Source organism: Balaenoptera musculus, chromosome 1 (assembly GCF_009873245.2).
Source record: "Balaenoptera musculus isolate JJ_BM4_2016_0621 chromosome 1, mBalMus1.pri.v3, whole genome shotgun sequence".
NCBI classification, from domain to species: Eukaryota; Metazoa; Chordata; class Mammalia; order Artiodactyla; family Balaenopteridae; genus Balaenoptera; species Balaenoptera musculus.
In genome coordinates this window covers 67,517,577-67,542,281 of record NC_045785.1, presented here as the reverse complement: position 1 = coordinate 67,542,281, position 24,705 = coordinate 67,517,577, and the positions used below count along the sequence as shown (strand labels likewise).

Sequence of the window (24,705 nt, the reverse complement as noted above, 5' to 3'; positions counted from 1 at the left end):
ATAAGAGTGAAATCTCGGTATTTGTCTTTCTCCTCTGACTTATTTCACTTTGCATCAATTCTCTCAAAGTCCATCCTTGTTGCCACAGCTGGCAAGATTTTATCTTTTTTTTTTGATGGCTGAATAGTATGGAATTTTTATTTTTAATTGTGCTGAATACCCATAACAGAAAATTTACCATCTCAGCCAATTTTGAGTGTACAGTTCAGTGGTGTTAAAGTTCATTTATGTTATTGTGCAACGAATCTCCAGAACTCTTTATGTCTTGCAAAACTGAAACTCTGCATCCAGTAAACATCATCTCCCTATTCCCTCCTCCTTCTAGCTCCTGACAACTACCATTCTACTTTCTGTCTCTTTGAATTTGACTACTCTGGGTACCTCATATAGGTAGAATCATACAGTTTTTGTCCTTTTGTGACTGGCTTCTATCACTTAGCATAATGTCATCAAGGTTCATCCATCATGTAACATGTGTCACAATTTCCTTCCTTTTACGGCCAAATAGTATTCCATTGAGTGTGCATACCACATTTTATTTATCCATTCTTCTGTCAGTGGACACTTGGGTTGCTTCCACCTTTTGGCTGTCGTGACTAATGCTGCTGTGAACACGGGTGTACAAATATCTGTTGGAGTCTCTGCTCTCAAATTCTTTTGGGTATATACCCAGAAGTGGAATTGCTGGATCATATGGTAATTCTGTGTTTCATTTTTTGAGGAACCACAGTACTGTTTTCCATAATGGCTACAACATTTTATATTCTCATCAACAGTATACAAAAGTTTCAATTTCTCTACATCCTTGTCAACACTTATTATTATTATTACTATTTTAAAATTTTGATAGTAGCCATCTTAGTGGGTGTGAGGTGATTTAACTTTTTTTTTTAACATCTTTATTGGAGTATAATTGCTTAACAATGTTGTGTTAATTTCTGCTGTATAACAGAGTGAATCAGCTATATGTATACATATATCTAACTTAATCTTGTTGAACAAATTTAATAATACCCTTAGACTTAAAATGCAAATTAAAAAATTTAGCAGAGTTTGTATTCTTTGTATTTGCCTAAAATATCTAAATTTAATACATTTTATTATAAAATTTCTTACTACATTAATTATTTGGGTTACATCGTATTTATTGGTATTATATATTTATTACATTATTTATGTTGTCTTTCTCAGGGGTAACATAGGAAGGCAGTAGCTATAATTTAACATATTTAGTTGACAAGAATTTGAAATGGATGAAAGATAGTGGGAGATAAGGTAGGTGAAGTGTGAGATTGTAAAGAATCATTATCCAGCTGAGGACTTTGGACTTGACACTGTAGATAGCGAGGAAGCCATTTTTAGCAACAGTGAGACAGAGGAGGGAGTGGATACTATAGAGGACTGATTTGAGAGAGATTTTAGGTAGTATTAAATAGTGATAGAATTTTGTTGTATTAGATATGACAGTATAAAATTAAGGATAACACTTAGATTTAGGCCTTGGGCTGCTAGGTGTGTAAGGGGTTAGTTATATAGACAAATCTGGGTTCAAATCACTTGACTCTGCAACTAATTAACTATGTAAGCTTGGGCAAATTATATAATTTCTATAAACATCAGTTTCCTTGATATAATATAAATATAGTAGTTAATAATACCTAACATGGAGAGCAGGAGGAACGGGAGGTGCAGGGGTTGTCTGGTCCAGGATTGGGAATTGATGGAACATGGGATTAATGAATTGGGGATGCTTTTAGGAGGGTTGTGGAAATCAGTGACCATGGGATCAGTCATGAGGTAGCAAAGGGAAGAAATGGATCCTGGGTGGCAGAGCACAAATAAATTGGGAGAATAGGAAGCAGTTAGTGATTCATCTGTCAACTTCAAATTCATATAGCTTTTACTGTTCATTTCTTTATTGTAAATAATAATCTTTGTAACTTAAGTTTATCCATTTGAGTAAGAGGAATATACTGTCTTGATCATTGGGAGTACTGAGCAGAAAACAGAGCAGAGATTAGTTTGCTTGTTGTTAAGAAAATGTCATATTTACCTGAGGAAGCTTAAAAATCTGTTAGATTGGAGAAGAGGAGCTTCCTGCAGATCAGGAAGAAGTAGATTACAAGGAGTCTTCCAAGTCGCCATGAACTTGTTGGGATGGGGTTGAAGCTGCGTTAGTGTATGACAGAGGTGGGAGTCATGCCTTGTTCCCCTGGTACTTGCATTATGAAGATGCCTACTACAGTTCAGTATTACTATTGCATTAAGAAGCCCTCCAGAAGTATTAGCCTAAAATACTGCTGATAGCAGCGCTGATTTTCTATGAGCCCTAAAAGGTTGAGGGTCTCTTCAATGTGAAAAATATCTTGTCAATAGAAAAATATTCTTTATCAGTATTTCTTATACTAGTTCATTTTAATTATGAAACGCACATTTCTGTTTTGTGTTTTGTTTTTTTCAATAGGATGAAGAAAGTATTCCTATTATGTATAGGAATTTACCTGAATATAAGGAACTATTACAGTTTAAAAAGTTAAAAAAACAGAAACTTCAGCAAATGCAAGCTGAAAGTGGATTTGTGCAACATGTGGGCTTCAAGGTAAATTCTACTTAATTTTTCTATTCATTTAATTTTTGAAAGGGTGATAGGATATATTTAAGGTGGTTTTTGAAGCTTTAAGCTCCACAGCTTTCAAGCGCACAGATAAAAGTAAGCTTAGCTCTTGTCTTGTTCATTTATACAAAGTAGTGTGCCACAGTTACTGGTGTCAAGAAATATATGATTCAGTAGAGATAGAGAAGAAAAATATACAGGTATACTTTGAGGTAATATATGAGATGAGAAGTTTTTCTAGCTATTCCCCCACCCCAAATTTACTGAGATATAACTGACAAATAAAAATTGTACATATTTAAGGTGTACAAAAAATTTAAAATATAAAAAAAATTCACCTCGCATAGTTATCTTTTATTTATTTTTTTTGAGATAAAAACACTTAACATCTGCTCTCAGCAAATTTCAAGTATGCAATGCAGTATTATTTTTTATTTTTTTATTTTTTTAAACTTTGGGTTTATTTATTTAATTAATTTATTTATTTATGGCTGTGTTGGGTCTTCGTTTCTGTGTGAGGGCTTTCTCTAGTTGTGGCAAGTGGGGGCCACTCTTCATCGCGGTGTGCAGGCCTCTCATTATCGCGACCTCTCTTGTTGCGGAGCACGGGCGCTAGACGCGCAGGCTCAGCAATTGTGGCTCACGGGCCTAGTTGCTCCGCGGCATGTGGGATCTTCCCAGACCAGGGCTCGAACCCGTGTCCCCTGCATTGGCAGGCAGATTCTCAACCACTGCACCACCAGGGAAGCCCGCAATGCAGTATTATTAACTATAATTACCGTGTTGTACATTAGACCTCCAGAACTTATTCATCTTATAACTGAAAGCTTGTTCCCTTTGACCAATGACACCACGGCCACCACCACCTCCCCACCGCCCCCCAGCCCCTGGCAACCCTCAGCAACCTCCATTCTAATTCTTTGCTTCTGTGAATTTAACTTTTTTGGATTCTACATTTAAGCGAGATCATATAGTATTTGTCTTTCTGTGTCTGATATATTTCACTTACCATAATGTCCTTAGGTTTCATCCATGTTGTCACAAACGGCAGGATTTCTTTCTGTTTTATGGCTGAATAATATTCCATTGTGTGTGTGTGTGTGTGTGTGTATAGAGAGAGAGAGAGAGAGAACACATTTTCTTTATCCATTCATCCATAGAGCTATTTCTTTTGTTGTTGCTGTTGTTCATGGATCAGAAATTTCTTTTCCCCTTTCAGATTCAGTTATCTCTGCTGTTTTTTGAGAGGCTAGTAGAAATACATTTATTCATGCCACAAAATTTTGAAATATCCATTTATGTTCCAGGCACTTTGCTAAGTGCTAGGGATTCAGCAGTAAGCAAGATGGACTCACATCCTTCCCTATTCTGTTTTCATCTCATAAGTGATTTAGAGAAGTTAAATGAGTGAATTAGTTGAGTGTGACTAGCGTGCATACTGGAGAGTAGTGAGAGGCTATTTAGTTGCCTTGGAAATTTTGCTAAGGAGTTTAAACTCTTCTAAAATGTTGGAGAAACTTTGAAGGATTTTAAGCAGAGTAACATGAAATTTGCATTTTGGAAAGATCATTCTATTTTCTTAAACAATACAACCCTTAGGAAGGCAGTGGGTTTAGAGTGGATAACTCTTAATCTCTGACTACAGTATTGCTAAATTCTTTAAATAATAATTTGTTCATGTATATTTTTTATGTAATTGAAAAAAAATTAAGTGAAGGGGGAAAAAGATCATTCTGGCATTAGTATGGAGAATGGATAGGAAGAAAACAAGGCTGAGGGCCGGGAGACTAGTTGGAGATTCTCTTCATTAATTTAGACAAAAGATGAGAATGTCCTGAACTTGACTGGTGGCTGTAGAAATAGAAAGATTGACAGGTTTGAGAACACCTTAGACATTAGAACTGGCTATACTTGGTGGGATTGGAGGAAGTAAAATTGAGACCATGAACTACAGATTTGCTGGTAGTGGTATACATAAAAATACTGGTGTGTGCTGTGACTTAATAAATTTAAAACAAAATTCTTATACCTCTGATCCTCTGGAGTGGCTATTAGCCAGACTATATTAAATGATTTTCTTTTCTTGATCTTGCAGTGGTCCTGCTTCTCCATTTAGAGATTTTCCTAATTGACAGCTGTGTCTTTCCAGGAAGAAACTCTCTCCACTTCTTATAATTTTGTTGTAAGACCCAGCTGTGGCTTGTTTGCCAGTCTGTCAGCCACTCTAGTTGGCCTGATGATCAAAGAAACTAGAAATGAGATTTACTTTGATTTCCAAGATTGCGCAGAACACACCGAGGGCTACCACACTGCCACAACACTGAGAAAGAGCTAAATTTGCCTTTTCTTCATGGTGGGCATTGGTTCTTAGGAGCCTTCAAGGCTTTGGAAAGTAACTCAATAAGATGAAAGTTCAGAGAGGATTTTGTGTTCACTTGGGTTTATGTTAGCTGTGGTAGCCTGTTTTAAATAGTTCTGTAACATATTTGGATAGTTTTAACTATGGTATTAAGTCAGTGGTTCTCAATCCCAGTCATTGTACACTGGTCTGAGGTACCTTTCAAGTCAATAGCTACTAATAATCAAATGCCCAAGTTTGCAGATGATTTAAGGTTTTTTAAAATAAATTAAAGCATATTACAATGTTCCTCTCACCCATTTGTATTGTAGCTCAAACTTGAATGGATAGAGTTTCAGCTAGTTTGCTAGAAATTGTGCCTAACTTACAATCATTTTTTGTGTTATCCCACTATCTGGTGCATGGGGAGAGAGGAGAGAATGTGTGCACATTATGTGTTGCCCAGCAGGAAAAAAGAAAGCTTGAGAACAATATAGTTTAACACTTTTTCTCTCTGAATCTTTAATAGTGTGATAACTGTGGCATAGAACCTATCCAGGGTGTTCGGTGGCACTGCCAGGATTGTCCTCCAGAAATGTCTTTGGATTTCTGTGATTCTTGTTCAGACTGGTAAGTGTTATCCTTCATTGTAAGTCTTAAATTTTGACAGGAGCTTCTCAGACACTAGTGAGTTTGATTTCTAAACTGCTTAGAAAATCACCACACTTAATGGGTTAAACTTTGCTGTTCTAGACAATTAAGAAATTTTCCTTACTGATACCATATCTCAAGTAACTTTCCGTTAGAGATTTTGATAGATTAACGGATTTAAACAGGTAGAGCTGTGAGGAAGTTTGATAATATCTAGACCAAAATGCATCCAATGCCATGTAATGATGTGTTTGTGTTTGTGTGTGTGTGTGTGTGTGTGTGTTTTCTTTGCAGCCTTCATGAAACAGATATTCACAAGGAAGATCACCAACTAGAACCTGTTTATAGGTCAGAGACATTCTTAGACAGAGACTACTGTGTGTCCCAGGGCACCAGTTATAATTACCTTGACCCAAACTACTTTCCAGCAAACAGATGACATGGAAGAGAACATCATATACTAGTCCTCTTCAACACATAGCAATGGTATCATTGTGAATTATGTGCACAGTTTGGAAAGATTCTCTACTTTCCCTGAAATGACACTCACAGCATGACAGCTTCCTGAGTGTTCTCGTCAACAGCTCTGCACCGTTGTGGCTCTAGATCACTGTTCAGCAGCTGAACATTCCTGGTGAGCAAAAGGGTTTCCCTGGTGAAATTCTCACCACCACCTTAAAGCCTTTTAGGTGGTGATCTTAAATGGGTGAGATGGAAATGAGAGCACATATTAAAGAGAGAGTAAATTCCAAAGGTTTCAAAGAACTTGGTCATAAATATGCTAATGAGAAGACAAAGTATTTATATTAAAACAGTTTAGTAGCTTTCAGTTTTGTGAAAATAGTTTCCAGCACAGAAACTGACTTCCTTAGGCAAAGTTTTAACCAATGACGGTGTTTGCTTCTAGGATATATACACTTTAAAAGAACTCACTGTCCCAGTGGTGGCCGCTGATGGCCTTTAGTAAATTGGAGCTGCTTAACCATCTTGATGTCTAATTTCTTTTAACCACAATGAACTGTCCTTATTACCAACAGTGAAGCACTACAGGAGGCAACTGTGGCATTGCTTCCTTAACCAACTCATGGTGTGTGAATGTTATAAAATTGTCACTCAGATATATTTTTTAAATGTAATGTTATATAAGATGATCATGTGATGTGTACAAACTATGGTGAAAAGTGCCAGTGGTAGTAACCGTGTAAAGTCTCTAATTCACAACATTAATTCCTTTAAAATACACAGCCTTCTGCCTCTGTATTTGGAGTTGTCAGTGCAACTCATTGAAGAAAACTGCCTAATAGAAAAATCATATATATGGTAATAATTTCCCTCTTTTGTAGTCTGCACAAGATCCATAAAAGATTGTATTTTTATTACTATTTAAACAAGTGATTAAATTTAGTCTGTGCAGTGAGCAAGAGTTCACATGCATTCTTTTATACTGCTGGATTTTGTTGTGCATCATTTAAAACATTTTGTATGTTTCTTCTTATCTGTGTATACAGTATGTTCTTGAATAATGTTCATTTGTCAGGAGAACTGTGAGAAATAAACTATGTGGATACTGTCTGTTTATATTATAGAATGCTTGTTGTGACTTCCTTCGGTTAGATTTTGGATTTTATTTTTACTAGTATTAAAACCAGAACAATTTTTTTTAAGGTTTTTTTTTTTTTTTCCTTTACCTATCTGTCCCTTAAAAAGAGTAAGGACTATATGATGGAAAAGAAGGTAAACTTGAGAAGCTCTGTAAAAGATGGTAATGTTTTCACTCAGTGTGTGTGCTGAAACACTAAACTAGGTTAACAAAAAAGAATATGTACCATGGTTAAAGAAAAAAGACAATTATTAATGTCCAGATGTGAAAACTAAACTTAGGTTGAAAACTTTTAACCTAACCATCATTCTTTCTGATGAAATAAGCCCCCCATGTGTTAAATAAGTGGTTTTTGAAAATCACTGTATTCCCTGGAAATTATTATTGACTACTGGAAAAGAAAATATAAATATTCTAAGATTGACTAGGTATACTGACGCAATTTTTAGAGTCTCCTGTTTTTTCCAATTTTAAATCAAGGGGACATTATTTACCAGTCCTCTTCAATACATTGCAGGGTACTGAAATCATACCCTGAATTTTTTTAATTGAGAAAAGTAATATAATTTTAACTATAGAAATATGAGAATTTTAAAGTAATATATTGATTAAAGAATACTGATGATTTTGATAAAATATATCACATCAGAAGAAAAGGAGATGGACTTGAGTTAGAGTTTTTGCTCTGGAATTATTAGTTGGGGCAAGAAGAGGGGAATCATTAACATTCTGGGCATTTGGCTATTAAACTTCAAGTGAATATGCCAGAGATCTACCTTCAACTTGTAGTAAAGTTGAAGTAGCACTTGATGGTAACTTCTGTAACTTCTGTGTTTGCATAGAAGTAATACCAATCAGTTTTGGAGAACCATTCAGAGCCATTCAAAAATCCCATAAAGTATGAAGTATGCTTTGAAAGAGTGACACAATTGATGTTTATATAAGCAGAATAGACAAAATAAATGCACTTAAATGTATTTTTTAAGGACAAAGATTTTGAGAATTTTGAGTAACAAAGAGGCTTATTTTCTGCTTGAGCAAAGATGTGTTTATTTTGCATTTTTCAGTTCCAAGCAAATAGTCCTCATGGCTTTAAAAGGGTAGTAGTGGTGGTAATGTGTTTTGTTGTTGTTTTAATGTGAGGACTGCAGGAATGCACAGGGCTCTCATTTGCAAGTAGGCCTTCCATCTCCTACATAGAAGCATTGGTTGTAAAAGACAACATAGACCTACTTGTTAAAGCATCACTTACTTAGTAGTATTCAGTAGGTCAATTGTATTTCCTGAAATAATTCTGCTCAAGTTATTTGCTAAGAAGTGAAGGAACTTTTAATGACACCTAAAACCACTGCTTTAAGGTTTTTAGGCAGAGGGGATTTTGGTTGGTGTGTGATGTGTGCTAAGAATAATAGCAAACACTGATAGAGTGCTTATTATGTGCCAAGCAAGCATACGGTAACGAATTTAATTCTTACAACCTTATGAGGCGGGTTCATTTATTATCCTGTTTTCATATGAGGAAATCTAGCCAGAGAGGTTAAGTAACTTGCCCAAGGTCATATAGTTAGTAAAGTGGTGATGCTTAGATTTTAAGCCAGACAGATTGTTTCAGAGTCAGCGTCTGAGCAAGAATATTCCCTTTGTGTCAGGGGTCTCAGAGATGGTGGAGGTGGAGGTGTGCAGGAGTTGCTTTTCTGTCTTTTCTTCTGGTGCGGTATGCACCCTAGAGTACAAACCTGAGCACACGTCCAGGTTTATAGCTCAGAATAGAGCAGCATATCTGTGGATGGGGAAACCCATCCATCTGTGAAATCGTCTGCCCCATGACGAATTAGGAAAACACATAATTTACATATTCTTATTTGACAGCAAACATGTGGTCATGAGGCTTTAGGCAAAGCTGGGACTGAAGACTTGGGTCTTCTGCCTCGGGTACGATTTGTTTCCATGCATGTTTGGTGCCTCTCACTTTACCTAATAGTATGCTGTGTCCATTTTTCTCTCCTTTTCTCTTTTGTTTAAATTAAATTGCAGAACACAACAATTTACTGAGGTATGAGGAACATTTGTTTTTTATGAAATTAAAAAAATAATATATGACATGTATTAAGGATAAATACTTTGCAAATTTCTATGTTAGTTATAAACATAAGAGTGGCATGCTATATAAACTATATTTCTTACTGTGGATAACAAAGTTTGAAGGGCATTATTCTAGGTACACTGGGTAGATTGAAAGCCTCCAGATAACAAGTAGATTTTTACACAAGATTATGTCCTATTTAGGTTCTAAAGATTTCACATCTTGAAGAAAAATGGGCTTCTGTTTATATGATCCCAGATGGAAAAAAAAAAAAAAAAAAAACCTTTTCCCCTACAGTTCAAGTAGCTGATTAAATGGATTTTTGAGCATGGTGTCACATTTAGCTCCATGAGGACAGAGACCATCCGTGTCTATCTTTATCCCTAGGGCCTGGCTCTTAGTAGATTCTCAATAAATATTTATTGGTAGTAGTTCCAATGTTTTGGTTACATTTTTTCTCTAGGAAGTTAGAGAAACCACCTGTGTCTGAGTGTGTCTGTGAGTGCATCTGTGGGACCCTTAGAGGGTTTGCCTCAGGAGATCTCCTTTACAGGGCTCTGGGAGGACTAAAGGATGATTACATCCTATTTTATCTGGAGGGTGTGGTTCAAACCTGGGTGGCTGACATGTTGGTTCTCTCTGGGACCCCATTTTCTGCCATGTTTTTAGAGTGATGTAATGTTAACTAGCATGGAAATTCTGGGTCCTAGTCTCAGTTGTGGAGGTGAGAGACCCTCAACAAATGTTGACACAGAACTGCCTCTTATTGAGCACTAGGAACTAGTAAATGATTTACATGTATTATTAACCTGTTTAATCAGCACAACACCTCTATGAGGTTGCTTACTATTGTGACCTCCACGGTACAGATGAGAAAACTAAGGTTCAGAGGATTTAAATGTTAGCTCTCCATAATGACTGCTATGTGTGGGACTGAGGATACAGAGCCTTGCCCTTCTGAAGCTTATATTCTAATGCCGAAGACTTGCGGTAAACAAGTAAATAAAAAATACTATGTAATTTTACGCAGACATAAATGCTGTGAAGAAAAATAATGCTTGAAAAAATAATGATGGACGAATCGGGACCAGCCTGCCATTTAGAGGGAATAATCAAAGAACACGTCAACAACAAGGGTAAATTTGAACAGAGACCTAAGTGGAGAGAGGGAATTAGCCTTGTGGATAATCTGGAGGAAGAGGCAGAAGGATAGCAAGGGCAAGGGCCCTGATCCAGTAGAGAGCTTAGCTTGTTCAGGCAACGTTAAGAGGGCCAGTGTAGCTTGAACCAAATGAGCAAGAGGAGAGTGGTAGTTGTTGGGGTGAGAGAGGGCAGAGGACCAGATCAGGTGAGGCCTTGAATGTAGATCATTGTAAAGGAGCTTGGACTGTGTTCTGATGTCTTCTACGTACAGACAGGGTCTTCTTCGAGGGGCAGAGACCTCTAAGGTCCTTTCCTGCTTTAGAATCCTCTGACTTCAGTGATGTCATATCAAGCCATTCAAGTCAGTCAACCTGTTTTAACAGTTCTGTAGAAGACTTGCTTTGCACCTCTAGATACTCTTCTTCCGGGCAAAGCCATTTACCCCTGCTGATCTTTTTCAAGAGGGTGGCCAACTGCAGCCATAAAACCCATGGCTGGGCTTGTCTGCTGCCCTGCTGTCTTATCAAAGCTGTGGTGGGCATGGGCTGTTGACCAATATGTGGTATGTGTTTAAAGAATGTTAATTCCTACAAAGAGTCACTTTGTGTTTTCTGGCACAACTGATAATTTTCATCCTGTAACTCTCTTTTTCTAATTTGCTCAAATATTCCTTGTCCTCCCCTGTAGAGAGTGTTACAACTCGGGGTAGTAATAAAGTATTTGACAACTGTGTGAGTTGTAGGAACATGCCCCTTTTTGTTAATAGAGGCGTAATTGTAACCAAAGAAATTTAATTTCTTCTTTAGCAAACACTGACATTTCTGTTTAAGAATGACTGCTAGAGTAAAAGGAAATAACCATGTATCATGAATTACACTGGAAGTTCTTTCTGTAATAGCTCAAAACTGGCCTATGGCCAAAATTAAAACCATATGAGCATATCATAAATCTCAACTCTTACTGTGTTTGCTTCTAATTCTGTTTGGAATAAGGCTTCAAATGCTTTCCAGAATGATGTGAGTTACAAATAAATAGAAAAAGAGTTATCCTGTGTTCCATTTACTTTATTTGTACATATCCATTTCAAGAAGAAAAAAAAAGATTTTAAAAATACAGTTCTGTCCCAGAAATGGATCCTTATCTGCACAACGATTGAAGAAAAAAAAATCATGCAAACGGAAACTATGGTCTTTTCTAGTGACTGAATGGAAGATGCAGTTATTCCAGTAGAATATATAAGAAACTCTTATTTGGCAACTGATAGCACAAAAGAGAAACCGAACTTCACCAGTTTGATTTGAGGAAACACAATTTTACATACGGATAAAAGGTTTGCAAACCCCTGGAAAAGGCCTGTATGGAACAAATACAGCATTGGGATCTGTTAAACATGGTGTACTGACATGCCCTTTCCACCCACATCAGTTTTGTTACTATATTTCTTACCTGCTTGGTAACTAAATAGATAATCATTTAAAACCAAAGCCATAAGTTGACATTAGTCCAGTGAATGTGATAACAAACCCCCTCATGCTTTTAAATTCTGTGTGGTCATTGGTTTTAACGTGTAATTCCCCAAGTGCACCACCAGGTATAGAAGAGACTAGGTTATTAGATGATTTATCCTATTTCTTCACTTAGCCAATACGACACTATTCCAAGTAGCCAGCATCATTGAAATGAATAGAGAAATGTTACCGGTGACTAGTCTAGATTTTGCTATCTTGGAAAAGCTATACAATTTCACATATAAAAAAGCTCTTATCACATTTTTTCAAATTTAATCAAATTTCTTATGAACAATTGGTGTTGTCTCGTCAACCCAATCTCTTCAGCTCTGAGCTGGATGAGACTTGAGGAAACAGCATCCAGAGGAAGAGGCCCAGGCCTGCCCCCCCATCTTAAGGGCCTTAATCAGGTAACAAGAGATAGATCTTGAGAAGAGGAAGGAAGATGTGATGGGGCGTTAGGGGTGCTAACTCCTCCCTATCTGCGGAGAGTAGAACCAAATGATCAGACTAGTAAGTCCTGAAGGCACAACTGACACAGATGGGCACTGCACTGCTGTTCATGTACTAATTTAGCTCAGAGGTGATAGAAAAGTGTGCTGCTGTGACTGCAGACAGCTGTCTGACTTAGGAAGAAAAGGTTGGATAATACCAGATACACCATGCATGATTTCCAGACACCTCTCAGGTCAAGCTGGGAAGCAAACAGCAATGTCAGGATTTGGCGGGGGGGGTGGGGGGGGGGGGGGGCACACAAAAGGTTTAAATGGAAACATATACTGTGTTAAGGGATGAACTTTTAATATTTTTCTCTGTCTCCACTCTCCTTAACATACATGCATTTTTGCCTTCAGAAAATAGAGTCAATAGCTGTGCAGAGTTGAAGAAAAACTTCCTCTGGCGTCCCCTCTGCATTTATCTATGTTTAAAAGGAAAGAAAGAGAAAGTTAGTCTTAAGAAATGTTTGTAAATAAGGCCACTTTTAGGAATAAAAAAGATTACCCGCTTTTAAGTTGCTGTGCAAAATTTTAAAACACAGGACTCCAAAATCACAGAGAAAAGAGTAGTTGTTTAAAAACTAGGTGCCTGATGAAAAAAACAAGACACGACTACACACCTATGAGAATGGGCAAAATCTAAAACACATCATCAAATACTGGTGAGGGTGTGGAGCAACAGGAACTCTCGTTCGTTGCTGATGGGAATGCAAAAGGGTACAGTCGCTTGGGAAAAGAGTTTGGCAGTTTCTTACAAATTAAACATTCTTAGCATATGACCCAGCAGTTTGTGCTCTTTGGTACTTACCCAAAGGAGTAGAAAACGTATGTCCACACAAAATCCTGCACACATGTTTATAGGAGCTTTATTCATGATTGCCAAAACTTGGAAGCAACCGAGATGTCCTTAGGTGAGTGGATAAATAAACTGTGGTATATCCAAACAATGGGATATTATTTAGTGCTCAAAAGAAACGAGCTATCAAGCCACGAAAAGACTTGGAGGAAACTTAAATGCATATTACTAAATGAAAGAAGCCAATCTCAAAAGGCTGCATACAATATGACGTAATGGAAAAATGGCAAAACTGTGGAGACAGTAAAAAAAGATCAGAGAGCTGGGGGGAAAGAGGAATGAGTAGGTGGAACGCAGGATTTTTATGGTAGTGAAACTATCCTGTGTGATATTATAATGGTGGATACATGTCGCTATACATTTGTCAAAACCCATAGAATGTGCAACGCCAAGAGTGAACCCTAATGTAAACTATGGACTTTGAGTGGTAATGATGTGTTGATGTAGGTTCATCAGTTATAACGAATGTGCTACTCCTGTGTGGGATATTTTTGTTTTGGGGGGGGGGGTTGGCCACACCCCGCGGCTTACAGGATCTCTTGTTCCCCGAGCAGTGATTGAACCCAGGCCCCCTGCAGTGAAAGCTCGGAATCCTAACCGCTAGGCCACCGGGGAACTCTGTGTGGGATGTTGATAGTGGGAGAGGTTGTGTGTGTTTTGGGACGGGGAATATGAGAACTCTACTTTGTGCTCAATTTTGCTGTGAACCTATAGCCCATCTAACAACAACAGCAAAAGCTACATGCTTATTGAGGTAGATAAAGTATTGGTAAAGGTCACGGAAAGGCTTTGAGTTAGTTAAAATGGGACTTCTGAGTGTTCTGGAGTGTTTGGAGCAGGGTAGGAATAGGGCAGAGGTTGGGGGATGAGAAGGACGGGTGCGGAGAAGAAAGCAGAAGTTGAGACCTCAACTTGCAGGTGTGCTAAGTGCTAAGGGCAGAGCCCTCTTGGAGATTGTTGATACGCCAGGGCAAGGAGCCAACAACAGAGGAAGTAGGAGGGAGCTGATTTCCTGGGCGTGAAGGCATTACCACCCCCTCCTCTCAAAATTTCCTAACATTGTGCCAACCACTGAGATTTGTCCCACTGCACATGTAACATCCATAGAAAGTAGAGGCCTGGTGATCCGAATGAGACTCGTGGAAGGGGCGGGGTTGTGAGCTTGCTAAAACGCAGCTTTTTCATACTTCATCTCCAGAGGTTCTCATTTGGTGAATTTGGGCTGGGCCTTCTAATCCGCGAATTTAACAAGTTCTACTGATGATTTTGATGTGGGTCATCTCGGACCACACTTTGAGAAACGCTAGATGATTGCTTCAATTCCTGTCTACCTTCTTTGTGCAAACGAGTTTTGATTTCACAACCCCTGGGATTCCAGAGGTAGAATGAATGCTCAAAAGGAAAAAAAAAAAAAAAAACAAGTACACATTTAGGGACTTCCCTGGTGGTCCAGTGGGTAAGACTCCACGCTCCCAATGCAAGGGGGCCCGGGTTCAATCCCTGGTCAGGGAACTAGATCCCACATGCCGCAACTAAGAGTTCGCACGCCGCAACAAATATCCCGTGTGCCACAACTAAGACCCGGCACAGCCAAATAAAAAAGTACACGTTTAAATATCCTAGAAAATAGATAATAACGATGTTTGTAGAAGCATTGTAATAGTCCCAAACCGGAAAAATTGCAAATGTACATCAGCAGTAGATGGATAAATAAATTGTGGCATAGTCATATAATGGAATACTATAGTAATGGAAAAAACAAACAAACTACAGCTACATCCAACAACATGGATTAATCTCACAAGGTTGAGGGAAAGAAACAAGTTGAAAAAATATGCATTCAGTATGATTCAATTTATATGAAGTTTAAAAACGAGCAAAGCTAAATTATATCGATTAGGGATCCATACACAGTTGATAAAACCATAGTGAACCAGGGAAATAATTATCATGAAAGTCAGGATGGTGGTTACTTCCTGGGGAGAAGAATGGAGATTTGACTGGGAGGGAGAGACATGGCAGAACTTCTGTGATTGTCTGCTGTTTCTTGACCTGCATGGTGATTACACGGTGTTCATTTTATAATTCTTCAAATTTTACATATAACTTTTATGCATTCCTGTGTGTATGCTGTATCTCACAGCAAGGAAAAAATAAAACCTAAAAACATTTTTTCAGCTTCTCCCCCTCTTCCCCATAAACGTATCATAGTTGATTCTTACAGGAGGGTTAAAGAGCAACCCACAGCTTGTTTGTCTCCCTGCCTGGCGGCTCTCCATCTGGGGGGCAGGGACTTTGCTGTTTTCTGTCCCTCATAGCATCTTGCTTGTTGCTTTACCTCTTCTTCCTTTCCCTTTCAACCAACAAACATCTTCTGGGTGCCAACAATATATTACATGCTGGAGAAACCTTGGTGAAATGGACCCAATGGTCCTGCTTTCAAGGAGCTCACAGCTCAAGGGTAGAGACAAACAACAGGAATTCACACTGTTGTCAGGTAAGCACAGGAGCTCTGGATAAAGGGATACTTAACACAATCTTGGGAGGGCAGGAAGCTTCCTGAGGAAAGTCGTCGTCGTCATCATCATTAAAAATAATACACTTTACTACTAATGAGGCATAAGTGCTATTTTTTTTCACTTCCACCCTTGCTTTACTTTCTCCCTTCCTTTTCTCCCCTCCATCCCGCCCTCTCTTAATCCCGTCCATCCCTCCATCCCTGCTTTGCTCACTCCCTCACTCCCTACTGGGCTCCCTCCCTCTGTCACACCCTCCCTTTTCTGCTCCTCTCTCATTCCCTCTCCTCTCACTTGCTCCCTTCTTCCAACCCCTGCTCCATCCTCCCCTCCTCCCTAGCACTAGTGCTTTTAAACAAACAGGTAATTCTAACAATGATCTTAGGAGACAGGTATTGTTATCCCCATTTCACAGATGATGAAACTCAGGTCCTGAAAGATGAATTAAATTTCCCAAGGTCATACAGCAAAGCAAGTGTCAGACACCTGGTTCAAACCCAGGTCTCTGACTCCAAAGTCCTTGTACTTGTTGACTACATCCTTGTATATTACATCCACCAGTTCATAATAGCTGGATGGTTGACATTAGTGGGAGTAGCAAGGAGTGAAGCTGGAATAATAAGAGGTTGACTATAAAGAGGCTAATAGACTATTATATAAGAATAATGGGGAGTTGGGTAATGGTTTTTAAGGAATAGGTTGACATAATCAAACACAGGAACATTAAAAATTTTTGATACATATTTAATTGAAAGGAAAGAAAGTTTGAAGGATACGGCAAAGAGCACTATTAGGAGAGATGATACCTGGTATTGTCCTTGGTGAACTTCAGGACCTGGACTGGCCACTGATCCTCCTGGGGTCTCAGCTTCCCCCTCTAGTATATGAAAAGACTGAACTAGGACTTGATAACTTCCAGGTTTGGTTCCAGCTCTGATATGCAATGCTATTCCAAATCTAAGTTCACATTTTCGTGGGGATGAGGCCCCTACTGGTAGGCATCAATTTAGTAGGATTGTTCAGCTTAGTTTGGTGTTGCCAGGTAGGCTGGGTCTAGAGGAATAGAGATGTATATGAAGATAATAAAGAAGAATGAGAGCCTTCCCTATGGAGAGAACAGATAGAGGTCTGAAAGCACCTGGATTTTTCAGGGAACAATGGATCATTCCTTGAGGATACAGCAAAAACAGCTTGGTTGTGGGAAGAAGAAGGGGAGGAGGCTAGAAGAGTAGGTTGGGATGAGCTTGCATCTCCATAGCTTTTCCCGTTCTGGACATTTTCTATAAATGGAATCACACTATATACAGCCTTTTGTGACTGGTTTCTTTCACTTAGCATGACGTTTTCCAGGCCCATCCACACTCTGTCCTCTGCCACTGCCCACTGCCCTGCTGAGCAGTCACCTGACCTCGCCTTTTCAAATCCTAGGAGGAGGGAAGAGAGGAAGAGGTTGTGAACTCAATTTCCTGCCTCCTCTCAGAGAGGGTGGGTGAGAAGAGGTAAATCCACAAACACTAGGCTTATTATTTACACGATCCGTGATCATATCAGTGGGAGATGCATCAGATGCACAAAGACTCACTACAACCCTTCGGTACATCTTGTAAGTTCTCTGTCCTGGTGGCCAATGCTTTGTCCATGGCAGAAAAACTTCTCAAAATTCACTCCATATCTTCTCCAGAAGAGGAAGCTAATTAGACTATGGGTTGACCCCAAGTCACCTTCTACTTCATGTGCATGTAAATATTCTCATTATAATATAATTACCTAATCCAGGGACGCCTGTAGTGGGACTTTCAGCTTGGTTACAGGATCTGCTTCATTTGGACAAACCCCAGCTAGTTCTGGGACCTCTCTGGTCCTTACAAGGTGGTCAATATTTTTCAGCTTCCTCTTTATTTATCTGTTCTCCATAATTTTTTTAAAAAAATATTTATTTATTTATTTATTATTTTTGGCTGCATCGGGTCCTAGTTGCAGCACGCGGGATCTTTCATTGTGGCACACAGGCTCTTCCATGAGGTGCGCGGGCTTCTCTCTAGTTGTGGCCCATGGGCCCCAGAGTGCACAGGCTCTGTAGTTGCGACGTGTAGTAGTTGCATACGTGGCACATGGGTTCTCCAGTTGTGGCGCTCTGGCTCCAGAGCACATGGGCTCTGTAGCTGTGGCACACGGGCTCTCTAGTTGTGGTGCGCAGGCTCAGTAGTTGTGGTGTGTGGGCTTAGTTGCCCAACCAGGGATCGAACCTGAGTTCCCTGCATTGGCAGGTGGATTCTTAACCACTGGACCACCACGGAAGTCCCCTCTCCATAATTTCTTGTTGAACTCTAGTTACTTGCATTTAACTGACTTAACATGTCCCCTATTTTACTAACTAGCCCTGATTTGTTTCCCTCCTCCAACCCATTCTTCTCTAACCAATACTACCCCACACTCTTAACCTTATATGCTTTTCTAAATTTGTCGTCCTTCCAAAGGAAACCCATGCCTATATTTCCCACATTCTTATCGCCTGTCTAATAATCATCATGTCTCTTTTAACACTGATAAATTATTAGTACAAAAAAATTCTTTTAAAACAACACTGATTACATCCTCTCTATTTTTCTGCATTTTTTGGACTGATAACCTGTTCGTTCAATGTAATGCTAGTGTCACATTCACATAATCTGGTTTACTATTATCGAGAATTTCTTCTAGACTCTGACGAAAACACATTTGTTCATTACAACAACCTTTCTTTCCATTGTTACCTCTCCCCGCTTATCATCATAATGAACTAATGGCTCTTTCAACATCTTCAGCTGGTTGCAATTCATTGTGATGTTCAACTTTTCGCTCCTTGGCCAGACATAAGCCACCACTATCCCAAATATCTGCATGGCCAGCTCTGTGAGGACAAGACCATTACTCAGCATTTGTTTCCTCAGAGATTGGCCCTAGATAGGTATCTGGAAAGTATCCTCTAGATATCCAGTGATCCCACTCCTGGGCATATATTTGGAGAAAACTATAATTCGAAAAGATACATGCACCCCAATGTTCACAGCAGCATTATTTACAATAGTCAAGACATGGAAGCAACCTAAGTGTCCATTGACAGATGAATGGATAAAGAAGATGTGGTACATATATACAATGGAATATTACTCAACCATTAAGAAGAGTGAAATAATGCCATTTGCAGCAACATGGATGGACCTAGAGATTATCACACTAAGTGAAGTAAGTCAGAAAGAGAAAGACAAGTATCATATGATATCACTTATATGTGGAATCTAAAAAAAATGACACAAATGAACTAATTTACAAAACAGAAATAGACTCATAGACATAGAAAATAAATTTATGGCTACCAAAGGGGAAAGGCACGGGGGAGGGATAAATTAGGAGTTTGGGATTAAAATATACACACTACCTTATGTAAAGTAGATAAGCAGGGACTTCACTGGTGGTCCAGTGGTTAAGAATCCATCTTGCAATGCAGGGGACCCCGGTTCGATCCCTGGTTGGGGAACTAAGATCCCACATGCTGTGGGGCAACTAAGCCCTCATGCTGCAACTACTGAGGCCAGGTGTCACAACTAGAGAGCCTGTGTGCCACAACTAGAGAGAAGCCCACGCACCGCAATGAAGAGCCCGCATGCTGCAAAGAAAGATCCCGTGTGCCGCAACTAAGACCCAAAGCAGCCAATAAATAAATAAATATTTTTAAAAATTAAAAAAAATAAAATAGATAACCAACAAGGACCTACTGTATAGCACAGGGAACTATACTCAATATCTTGTAATAACCTATAATGGAAAAGAATCTAAAAAATGAATATAAATATATATGTATAACAATCACTTTGCTGTACACCTGAAACTAACACAACATCGTAAATCAACTATATTTCAATAAAAAAAAAAAAAGTACCCTTATTTTCCCATTCCTTCTTCCCTTTCCTCACAGAAACAGGCTATTGTAGGAGCAGAAACATACTCTTGGAGCCCATTTTCTGACCCACTATCTGGACTTTATAGAAAGATATGGATTCTCTCTTGTAAAAGCTGGGCAACTTGGTTTTAGAAACAAGGGCTAATGAGCACAAGCATCTGAAGGGCGACACTTGATACTTTCTGACATCTGAGACTGGGAGGCAGAAGGCTTTGCAGCAGGATCTTGTCAATCAGGCCAAGGCTGATGTTTGGGGGAAGCTGCAAGCTGGGCTGAAGGAGTGAGTCACGCCCCGGAGCTTTAGCTGGGCCATCTCCCGCTTCTATTTCCATCCAAAACCTCCCTCTTCATTTTGCTTTGTGGCTTAAATCCAGGCCTTTACTTATTTAATTAAATAAAAGAAAGCTGCTCATTGCCATCCAGAGTCACGTGCTGTGGTGTGTGCCTCTGTGGAGCCCAAGGACGTGAGGAGATTTCAAGACAGAATCAAATAATCAGACTTTCTACATGGAAAAAGCAGCCTTTGACTTGGGTGAGTGGGAAATATATGAAGTTAATCTGAGACCCTCATTAGGCCCAAGAAGCAGAATTCTGAGAACAAAAATTGAGAGGCAATGAGGTAACATCTTTTTTCTTATAGAAGCTCTGTGTGTGTGTGTTGGGGGTGGGGGGGAAGGTATAGGTTGGATTTTTATGGAGCAAAAGAGAGCCCAACTGAACTGAGTGGGATCAAAGCCCTCTGTCTACTCTCCAGATTTCTCCTTCAGTTCTTCAGAGATGACCTGATCATTTCCTGAATCTCATCTAATTCCCACATGGGGAGTATTTTAAGAGAACAAGTGGCTTTTATATTTTCATATATAACTGTGGAACTCATAGGAAATGGAAAAGAACCAACTTCCTAAGTGCTTTCTAAGCTACAAGAACTATTCTTGGTGCTTACAACTTTAGCAAATTTAAATGAGCTCACAAGGTGCTAGTGTTTAGCCCTTGATGAACAGATAAGAATCCTGTGTAATTAGCATACTAATTGTACAGTGTGAAGAGAACTTCCTCAGCAATTGTGCAAACTCGAAAATAAGGTGTCCTCCCACATATGGTAAGTTTTCATCCCGTAATCAATGTGATAATATTAATTTACAGCAACCCTCTTTTCCCATGAAGAGTAAAAGTAAGCTTCATGATCTTTTCCCAAAGGATCTCCAGTTCTAAATCAGCAGAGTCAGAATGTATGAGGTTTTAATATATTTAATTTAATTGAAAACCAGGTGAGTGGATTTGCTTCTGACTTGAAGAATTTATCACTTTCGGTCTAAGACTTGATATAAAATCCTGCAGTAAGTGATATCCTGATCAATATACAAAAGATTTTTTTAATAAAAAAACTAAAGGCAAGTGAACAGGAAATATGATTAAATTTCTGAGGTTTCACCTGACTTCTGGAAGGAAAAGTAGAGCAGTCAGAGATAGTATTTCTGCCCAGCCATCAGCAGAACAGATTGCAAATTAGGAAAGTAGTTACACCACCTTGGGAATTGCACGTTTTGTCTACTCTTTAGTTCTATGAATTTATGAACTGTAAAACAGTTGGCTGGGGCATATACCCTGAGAAAACCATAATTCAAAAAGAGTCATGTACCACAATGTTCATTGCAGCTCTATTTACAATAGCAAGGACATGGAAGCAACCTAAGTATCCATAGACAGATGAATGGATAAAGAAGATGTGGCACATATATACAATGGAATATTACTCAGCCATAAAAAGAAACGAAATTGAGTTATTTGTAGTGAGGTGGATGGACCTAGAGACTGTCATACAGAGTGAAGTAAGTCAGAAAGAGAAAAACAAATACTGTATGCTAACACATATATATGGAATCCAAAAAAAAAAAAAAAGAGAAGGTTCTGAAGAATCTAGGAGCAGGACAGGAATAAAGACGCAGATGTAGAGAATGGACTTGAGGACACGGGGAGGGGGAAGGGTAAGCTGGGACGAAGTGAGAGAGTGGCATGGACATATATACACTACCAAATGTAAAATAAGATAGCTAGTGGGAAGCAGCCGCATAGCACAGGGAGATCAGCTCGGTGCTTTGTGACCACCTAGAGGGGTGGGATAGGGAGGGTGGGAGGGAGACGCAAGAGGGAGGAGATATGGGGATATACGTATATGTATAGCTGATTCACTTTGTTATAAAGCAGAAACTAACACACCATTGTAAAGAAATTATACTCCAATAAAGATGTTAAAAAAAAAAAAAAACAGTTGGCCGGTTCAAACACTGCCCAGATGGAGTGTTTTTCCTGAATTTTCCCACACTGTTCAAAACATTGCTTGAGTTTCATTTTTCATGTATTGGCGCCATGGGGCTCCTGGGAAAAAACCAAGCTGCTATTGAGTGTTTTATGATGATTGTGTGGCTGTTGGCCACCTTTTTCCTCTTCTAACCCTGTCCTCTGTTCAACCAGACAGAGCCCCACACCACAGGGATCCCTCACAGCCAGAGGAGAGCGTGGTGCCCAGCCACGGCCAAGCCCTTCACATGCAGCACTTGTGCACGTCTCTGGACAATCATTAGATGCGCTTTTCCAAAGTCAGGGTCATGGAAAAGGCTGCCCCTGGGGAGTCGTCCATTTCAGAGATCTGGTCAGGCCACACATTCCTCCTCACTCTCAAGGCCTTAGAAAGAAGGAGGACTACGTACACCTTTACTTTAGAGAGCTTTAAGGACAAGCTTTAGCAAAAATACCAGGATGATTCATAATCTGCACATTAATGATGGTTCTATACACAGGGCTTCCCAAAGTACCAGCAGTTTGTCCATTTAAAATGTTATCTGCTACTCCCTTTCCTTCTTTCTCTTCCTCTCAATTCTGTCTGTAGTTTAAATTTGACTAACAGATCTTCTCAAAGACATGAAAAAACAAAAAAACAAAAAACTGTCCTTTCTTAAAGTGACTTTTCTAAAACAGATCTGATCAGCCATGTCCCTGCTTGAAATTAGTGGTTCCCTTCATTATTTGCAGTACTTAGTTCAAACTTTCTAGAAGAGGCTAGAACTATCCAGGATACAGTAAACACTAGCCACAGGTGGCTACTGAACACTTGAAATGTGGCTAGTATAAATGAGGAATTAAGTATTTGATATTCTATAATTAAAGTGAATCTAACTTTTAAAACTAATATTTGACTCAATTATTGGATCATTAAAAAATATATTTGAACAAGTTGGGTATGTGAGATCTACCTTTTCAACTGGAAATTTTATGAGATACAAATACCATTCTAGTATTTCTGATGAAAATTTAGAATCTGAATTGAGATATGCTTAAATACCAGATTTTGAAGACATAGATTGAAAAAAATATAAAACCATCTCATTAACGATTTTTTATATTGATTATGTGTTAAAATGATAACATTTAGGCTATATTAGGTTAAATAAAATATATTGTTAAATTAATCTCACTTGTTTCTTTTTACTTTTTTTTGGTTAATGCCACTGCTAGGAAATTGTAAATTACCTATTTGGCCCAGATTATATCTCTGTTGGACAATGCTGGTCTAGAATATTTATTGTATGAAGGAGGAATGAAGCCTCTACCTTGCTTTTTAGTCAAGTCTGCCCCCCACTTTAATCCATCTGTGCACACTACGTCCTGTGCTAGCACTACTGGTCTCCTTCTCATGTCAGAGCCTTGGTCCTCTCCCTTCCATCTGGCTCGAACTTCTGCTCATCCTTTAGGACCCAGCTCAAATGTCTGCTTCTTTCTGAAGCTGTTACCTACCTTTCCAGATCCAAGCTTTTTTGCTCCCAAAGACCTGGAACATTCTGTAAATCCTATTACTATTGATAACATTTACAACCTTGCTGTGGGTGCAGAGTTTCATCTGTCTCTTTTCCTCTCTGAATACCCAGCACTAACCACCCAGCATTTGGAAGTTGGAGATGCCCCATAAATGTCTGTGGGCTATATCAAGGACCTTAGATGGAACAGCACCAGTTCTCTGCTGGTAGAATCCGTGGCAGTGACTACTGCAGAGGTTCTGAGTTAGGGTGGAGCCCAGTGAAGGGACTGCCCTGAGCTGGGTAAAAGCAAAACCTAAACCCGCCATGTGATGAAAGCAACCACAGAGGAAGACAATCAGGAATGTGTACAGAAGAGAACAAAAGTCTGGCGTTCTCTTCTGCCTGCTGTCCTGGGAGGAGACAAGGCTGCAGTGAGCACAACTCAGTTCAACAGGACCACAGGGGTGCAAAGAATACTGTACCGAATCAAAAGCTCTTTGCGGGAATCTAGTGAAGGCCTGACAATCAGGAAGGGAGCGGAGTGGAGAGAAGAGTATTTCAAACAGACTCATAAGGAATGGGTTTCTTAAGTCTCCCAGAGACAGATGGAAGATTTATGCCTCATTTGTCAAGCGGGAGGACAGAACCTCAGGGCTCCTCTAGGTCACTCTCTCCTTCATGTACCTTCCTTTCTCCTGGGCCAGCGAGCAGGAGGGAGAGTTTTCTCCAAATCCAGGTTGCTAGTAGCACTCAACCAGGGCAGGTCCAGATTGAATTAGGGGAAGCCTCAGACTCAGAACTGAGAAGTAAACTCAGCTGAGGTGGGGCATTGCTCGAAGAGGCCAGGCATCCAGGAAATCCCAAAGTTTTTCTACATGTTGAAGAACTCTTCTCAGGGCAACAAGGAGAGAAAGGGAAGTGAAAATTAATGGGTTAAAAAAACCCTCTGCTTAGGCCCTGAATAGACATTTTTCCAAAAAAGACATACAGTTGGCCAACAGACACATGAAAAGATGCTCAATGTCACTGATCATCAGGGAAATGTAAATCAAAACCACAGTGAGATATCACCTCACCCTTGTCAGAATGCCTATCATCAAAAAGACCACAAATAACAAGTGTTGACGAGGGTGTGGAGAAAAGGGAACCCCTGTGCACTGTTGGT

The 24,705-nt window shown here is 39.3% G+C and overlaps 2 protein-coding genes across 14 annotated transcripts in view; one reads left to right on the top strand and one right to left on the bottom strand.

Annotated features, from left to right (window-relative positions):
* ZZZ3 (zinc finger ZZ-type containing 3) overlaps positions 1-11,383 on the top strand; it is a 113,674-nt gene extending 102,291 nt beyond the window's left edge. For all 11 annotated transcript variants that reach the window (XM_036824996.1, XM_036825005.1, XM_036825023.1 and 8 more), the window contains 3 exons: positions 2,465-2,599; positions 5,482-5,582; positions 5,898-11,383. In XM_036824996.1, the coding sequence (XP_036680891.1) occupies positions 2,465-2,599; positions 5,482-5,582; positions 5,898-6,042 (381 nt within the window). In that variant the 3' untranslated portion in view covers positions 6,043-11,383. The remainder of the gene's footprint in view (positions 1-2,464; positions 2,600-5,481; positions 5,583-5,897) is intronic.
* An 81-nt stretch (positions 11,384-11,464) lies between these two features.
* The window catches only part of AK5 (adenylate kinase 5), a 243,016-nt gene continuing 229,775 nt past the window's right edge, over positions 11,465-24,705 (bottom strand). For 2 of the 3 annotated variants that reach the window (XM_036825085.1, XM_036825077.1), the window contains one exon: positions 11,465-12,856. In XM_036825085.1, the coding sequence (XP_036680980.1) occupies positions 12,788-12,856 (69 nt within the window). In that variant the 3' untranslated portion in view covers positions 11,465-12,787. The remainder of the gene's footprint in view (positions 12,857-24,705) is intronic. The other variant, XM_036825068.1, reaches the window with a different exon arrangement.